The 6953-nt window shown below is 42.5% G+C and overlaps 1 protein-coding gene across 1 annotated transcript; it reads right to left on the reverse strand.

Annotated features, from left to right (window-relative positions):
- Positions 1-1408: 1408 nt before the first annotated feature.
- On the reverse strand, positions 1409-6278 carry LOC148038500 (pentatricopeptide repeat-containing protein At3g09040, mitochondrial-like). The gene is made up of 2 exons (XM_087672822.1): positions 2416-6278; positions 1409-2332 (listed from the first exon to the last, which is right to left on the reverse strand). The coding sequence occupies exon 1, from the start codon at positions 6163-6165 to the stop codon at positions 3571-3573; it is 2595 nt and encodes an 864-aa protein (XP_087528948.1). The 5' UTR covers positions 6166-6278; the 3' UTR covers positions 1409-2332; positions 2416-3570.
- Between the last annotated feature and the right edge of the window lie 675 nt (positions 6279-6953).

Genomic DNA, 6953 nt, shown 5'->3' on the forward strand with positions numbered 1-6953 from the left:
TTGGAGAATGACTCACCATGTCATAGCTATCAATTCCTAAATTTATCTCAAAATAGAGTGCATGCATGCCCTCTTCCTCTGCTACTTTCTTTTGGTTTAGTAAAGTGAGGAAAATCGAAAGTAGCTACACATGGTGACGAAGGCCATGTATGGGCAAATCTGAGAGTTCTATCACAAACTGCTTGAAAGAGGAAACCAATTCCTTTTCTTGGAACTTGAGATTGTCATCCTCTTGATGAGATTTGATAGTAAAGATGTGGAAAAAGTCATATCTACCATGTTTCTTAGGATTATAATCAAACCTTTCTGGATAAGCATGTAGCTAGAATCTCCTTGTTCCAAGGGCATGGCACTACAAAATGCTATCCAACATTCAATATTGATATATTGGATGTTTCTCCTCCATCCTACTTGATCCTTGTATCCATGTACTAGCATGGTTGCTCCAAGTACCTTGCATCCTAGTAGTTAACTTACTCCTATTGCCATAATCTAGGAACTAGGGCTTTATGCTTGGGCCACTTTTTTCCTAGTTGTGCTTCCACTTCAATTATTTGCTACACTACATCAAGAGGTAGTACTTTTCTAAGTTCACATGGTAGATAAAAGGTGAACCACATGGATTTAACTTGAGACTCCCAATACTCCAATATAGTGATCTCTTGGTCCCATAGCTATTGAGGTTGGATTCTTGCCTTTGAGGAAAGGGTATGCTTGGCACACACTAGGGTGAGGCTAGATGGTTCCTCTTGATTTTTCTCTTTCTCTCTTCGTCTCTATCTAGTCTCTATCATTATGTCCAAGGAAACAAGTTTAGCATGAGCACTTATAGTGGATGATGGCTCGTGTGGTGTTCGCTCTAAAGTATCCAATAGATCCCATTCTTTTGCTTCAAAGGATGGTGGTGAGGCCAACGGTTTTTTAGTAGTTAGGGTTGGTTCTTCAATGATGATACTGGTCAATTTTAAGACTTTTATGTTGTAAGCTAGACTTCTCCTAGCCATAGTACACAATCTTCTTGTCATTCTAAATTTGACTTCTCAACTATGTTTGAGCTGATAGGGGATCTTATGCATATTCAAGGCGTAGAAACACCAAAGGTTGGGAACAAAAATACATATGAGGTGAAGCTCACTGAGCTTAACAATTATTATCTAGATCGATAGATCTACAGAAAGTACAGACAACAATAGTAATGTATTACAATATGTCTATTGATGAGAAATGTAATGGTTAATTGTAGTTTTTCATAAAATTGGATGAAAGCCATGTTATCAAAGGAGTAGAGCTTAAAAGAGTTAGTGTAGCTTTAATTAATAGAGCTTTACAATTCGACAAGAATAACCCATAGAACTTTAGTGTTTAATTAGAGTAGAGTACCATGTGTGTGGTGGCTGCTTGTATTTAAGATTCTTAAGGAAATACTTAAGGTGCTACAACTGTTCTTTATGTACACAAGCATTCCAAACATCATCAGTCGTCAAGAACATGACTACTATAAATGTCTACTATAAACCCTAATTTGTAGCTAAAGTTAGGGTTTAACAAACACTTCAAAAAGCATGCCCAAATTTGAGGCCTACAAACTTAAATTTCAATACCATAAGGAGTCATCATATGGCAAGAAGTACCATTATCTACAATCCACTCTCCAATCTCTGAGGCTTTCAATGTTGCATCAATAATATCCAACTCACTCCCTTCTAAATGAAGAAATGCCACTAATGAAGGAGCAACAACTGTTCCTCAATCATTTATAGTATTCTTCTCCTCCTTGATATCCTTCTTTATCCTTGTCAAGACAATCTTTCTTCCAATGGCATGTCTTACAACATGTGGCAAACAAGTACACTTCTTGTCCTTGTTTCTACCATCCTCCTTGTCCTTCTCTTTCTTTTGGAAATTCTAACCTGCAAGAATCTCCAACTTTCTAAAGTTGCTCCTTCTCAGCCAATGCCATAGAAACGAGTTATTCCCACTTAAGAGACTCCGTACACCCTGATGCAACCAAGGCAGAATAAAAAACACTAAATTGAGGTGACAACTATGACAACAAAGTTATCACCATGTCTTCAAAACCAATGCCATTCTAGCATTCTAAACTTGCATCTGTAATTGTCGAGACATAGAGGCAAACTTGTTCAGGTTCAAATTATGCATTTGAATCTCCAAAGACGACCCTTCATCACGATCATCCAATTTTAAGTTGGCCCAACTCCAGCCATATCTCAAAGGCATTGGTCAAATGCTCAATATGAGCAATCACAATCATTGTGCAAGAAAAAGAGGAACGAGGAATGCAAATATTCAATTTATCTAAATGTGCCTATACCTTTGCCAACTATGTTTCTCCTCTTGAGAACAAATGGAGGAACGAGGAATGCAAATATTCAATTTATCTAAATGTGCCTATACCTTTGCCAACTATGTTTCTCCTCTTGAGAACAAATGGAAAAATCCTTCGCTGTGGGGTGATCAATGGTCTTAATCACAAGTTCCATCGTCAAACTCCAAGATGGCCAATATTATTACTCGCCGAATGCAATGATTGTTACCCTCAAGCTTCTAATCTTGTGCAATAGCTGATAGCATCGGGACCTTACAGTCCATAATAACCCGAATCTCCATATCAGCTTCAGAAGACATTGTTGCCTGAAAAAAAACTCTACACAAATTCGGTTGCCCCCTCTTTAACTCTGAAAAGGCAGCCTGCTAGGCCTTCCTTCACTCATCCCAAAAACACCTTAACTGTTGGAGGCAATTAAAAACCCAAATATGCTGCAAAAGACTGAAAATGCAGCCTTTCTACTCCTTTGACAGTTGTTTGTATACAATAACAGCAAACAAAACTCCTTTCCCATGCATCTCCACTTGCTCCAGCCTCGTCTCAATGTGCAGCCCCTCCTGCTCACACTTGAACGCTAAAAACACAACCTTGGCAACACGCCAAAATCTCCTCTTCGGATCTATCCACAATCAATTGATCCCTAAATGCTGCTTTGATACCAGATCAAGGTGCTGCAATACAGAAGCATATGACCAGACTATTGTTGCAAGCCAACATATCCCACCCTTATACCCTCTCATTAGAAAGATTGGTTGCATACACTGAAACCACTACTATGTCATACCCTTCTACAGAAACATGCATCGCCACTGCACTACCACCACCACCATGGGAGATGAGGGAAGGGTTAAGTGAGTGTTTGCAAAGCAACACAGTACCTCCAAATCCTTTGAAACAGAGACTGCATGCTTTCCTATCTCCTCTCAAATTGACAGCAGGACATACCCACAATACTTTTCCAAGGGAGGCAACAATGGTTCTAGCCTCACTTTCCAACAATGTGTGCAAGTCTGAAAACAATATCCGTACCGGGCATTTGAATAAGTTAATGCCTTTGGGAGAGAAGCCCACTGCCCAAGGCAGGCAATGCACAAGATCCTCCTATATCCCACAGAATATGACAAAAGCCCCTCTCTCTTTTGCAAAGAAAGTCTGACTAACCTGCTCCTTGAGGCTTGCAGGGGTTGACACCCATAGTAAATTTGTGCAACCATTTGTCCGCCTCAAAAAACAACTGTCCCAGGCTTCTTCTCTGCCCTTGCAGATTTCCTCATTTCTTCTAGTTTCATTACATCCTTCCACCTGCCTGCATTTGCATATATTTCTGCCATCAGCAAGTATGCAGAGGATTCTTCTTCATGTGCCTCCACAAGCTGCTGAAAGCATCTCTCTCCTACTTCCAGTTTGCCATAGACCTTTGATGCAGTAAGTAAAACATATAGAATTAAAGCAGATGGAGGACATTCCATGGCTGCAATGAGCCTTTCTGCCTCATAAACAAGTCCTGACCTTGCATAAAGATCAACCATGCATGCATAGTGATCTGAGGTTGGTTTGATTCCATATTCTCTCATTAACTTAAAATACTTTTCACCTTCCAGAACCAGGCTTGAATGGCTACATGCAGCAAGCAAACAAAGAAACGTGATAGAGCTTGGCTCTACATCCTGCTCTCTCATGTTCTCAAAATATTGTATGGCCATGTTGCCTTCATGGTTCTTGCCACAAGCCTTTATCACTGCTGTCCATGAAACAACACTTCGAACAGGCAGCTTGCCAAACACACTGCATGCTTCTAAAAGCGATCCACACTCTCCATACATATCTACCAGTATGCTACTGGTATACAGCTCTCTTTCCATGCCCCTCTTAGTGATTTCAGCATGTACTTCTCTACCTGTTTCTAAAGACCCTATGGTGCCACAAGCTTTCAAGCAGCAGCTAAATGCTACAGAACCACAAGGCTTGCCATCCAGCTGCATTTCTTGGAAGCACTTTAATGCCTCATGACTGAATCCTTGTTCACTGTATCCAACAATCAGTGCAACCCATGAGTCTAAATCATGAACAGGCAAACTGTCAAACACTTTCCGTGCTGCTTCAAGCGAACTGCACTTCCCATACATGTCCACCAACTCCTTCCCCACAGGCAACTCGGTATCTAACCCCCTTTTGGTTGCTTCATTGTGAAAGTCATGGCCTGCTCCTAAATCCTGCATGTCGCCACAAGCTTTCAAGCCACATTTAAATGTGACAGAATTAGAATGTATGCCCTGCAGCAGCAATTGATGGAAGCAATAAACTGCTTCTGCACACATCCCGTGGTCAGTATATGCTGCAATCAGGGCATTCCATGAGACTGTATCCCGAAACGGTAGCTTATCAAACACATCAAGGGCATCTAGAAATGAGGCACACTCAGTATACATATCCACCAATGTGCTGCCTATGTGCAGTTGTGTTTCCAACCCATGTTTGGTTGCCTCTGCATGTATTTCATAGCCAGTTTCTATAGCTTGGGTCCTGCCACAGGCTTTCAAGATGCAAACGAGCATGATAGGAACAGGCAGTATTTCCTCTAGGAGCATTTTTTGAAAGCAGTTTCTTACTTCTTTGGCAAACCCATGCTCAGCAATTCCTGCAATCATTGCAGTCCATGATTCTTCGTCGTGAGCTAGCATCCCATCAAACACATAGTGTGCTTCTTTAAGCAAGCCACATTTTGCATACATATCCACCAAAGTATTTTCCACACGAAGGTCCCTTTCCAATCCTTGTTTAGTTGTTTCAATGTGCAGTTTCCCACCCATTTCTGAATCTTTCAAGTTGCAACAAGCTATCAGACAGCAAGTAAAAGTAATAGAATCAGGAGATATGCCTTGTAAATGCATTTCCTGCAAACAATCTTCCACCTTCTCTCCCAGGCCACATTCAGCATAACCTGCAATGAGGGCATTCCATGATACTACGTCACGAGTATGAAGTGCATAGAAGACCTTGCTTCCTTCTGCTGGAGATCTGCATTGACTATAAGCGTCCACTAACGTGCTGCCCACATGCAGGTCTCTCTCAAGTCCTCGTTTTGTTGCTTCATCGTGCAAGTCTCGGCACATATGTACATCTTGGCAAGCTTTCAAGCTGCAGACAAATGTAACAGCAGCAGGGCATGCACCCTTGAGCTGCATTTGTTGGAAGCAATTCCATGCATCCTCACCCATGCCATGCTTGGCGTATCCTGCTATGAGTGCATTCCATGACACGGTGTCCTGAACTGGAAGGTTGTCGAACAGGTATTGCGCTTCGACAAACAATCCACATTTAGCATACATATCCAATAGTGTATTCCCAACAACAGCACTGCCATCAAGGACATCATCTTCAATCCCTGTGCAAACAATGTCAGCATAGAGGGCATGGCCTCGACTGCCGTCTTTGAGGCTGGAGCAAGCAGCGAGGAGGGCGAGATAGGTGACACGGCTTGGTCGGATGCAGCCCTGGGCTTGTTCTTGCATGAAACCGAAGAGGGCGAAGGCCTGGTTGAGGTCCGCAGAGTCGACGTAGCCAGAGAGGAGGGAATTCCAGGAATGGAGGTTGCGATGTCGGGAGGGCAGGCAGTCGAAGAACCGACGGGCATGCAGCAGGCTCCCACATTCTACCAGGGCGGGGATGAGGTAGTTGGCCAGCACAGGGTGCGACTCTATGCCGTGCGCTTGTATGGTGGCGTGAAGGCGCTTGGCTTGCTGAGAATCCTTCTTCTGCCTGCACACTTGCAGAAGCTCCACCCATGTGTCGATCGTAGCAGGCTGCATCATCGCCATGCGTCCTCCTCGTCCTCGTCTTCATTATTGCCCGCTTCTGTGCGCGTGCGCGCGCGCCTCTGTCTCTCGCTCTGTGGTAGAGACTCTCGAAGCTCAACAGTAGTTTTAGTGTCTATATATTCACGAAGAAGGTGAAATATCGCTCATTGTAGCGTACAATTATGACAAAGCTCATTCTAGCCTAAGGCTGGTTACACACACCGCCATTTCCCCACGCCCGCCCAATTTGCACCCAGCTGGAGGGCAAAGGAAAAGTTGACTTGGACATTTGTCACCTACTTACACATTGGGCGACGAATGATTTTCGTTGTCAATAAGTGTCCATTCATCTTCCATCCGCAATTGTTTACACACCGATCACCATCTACGCATCGGATATTTCCCGAATCGCATGTGAATGAAGGGACGCTATAGATGTTGATCATCATTCTCATAATAATAATTATTAGAATATTTGATTAAACATTTTAAAATGACTAATAAAACTTTTTTAAAAAGTGACTATTAAAACTAGAAGCATTATAAAACTTTTTAAAAAACTGACTAATAAAATTAGTAATGAAAAAGAGAGCAAGGGAGTTGAACCCCTTCACCGTGTTGTTGAGGCATGGCTCCACCGAGCTCTCTACAGAAAGGTGGAAAGAGGGAAATTTTATTAGCACACCACCTTTCCACCTGCAATGTAGATGCAACAGAAGTTTACTCACCATTATCTTCATCATCAATCTCCTCTACAAAGTCAAAATCACCAAAGACTGTTCTCACATTTGCATTCTCCCTCTCTTGAA

Source organism: Lygodium microphyllum, chromosome 3 (genome assembly GCF_053477565.2).
Source record: "Lygodium microphyllum isolate KBCC chromosome 3, Lygodium_microphyllum_v1.1.10, whole genome shotgun sequence".
In the NCBI taxonomy this organism is placed as follows: domain Eukaryota; kingdom Viridiplantae; phylum Streptophyta; class Polypodiopsida; order Schizaeales; family Lygodiaceae; genus Lygodium; species Lygodium microphyllum.

Excerpts from the sequence above, each read along its gene's own strand:
- LOC148038500 (XM_087672822.1), bottom strand. The coding sequence starts at position 6,165 with ATGGCGATGATGCAGCCTGCTACGATCGACACATGGGTGGAGCTTCTG.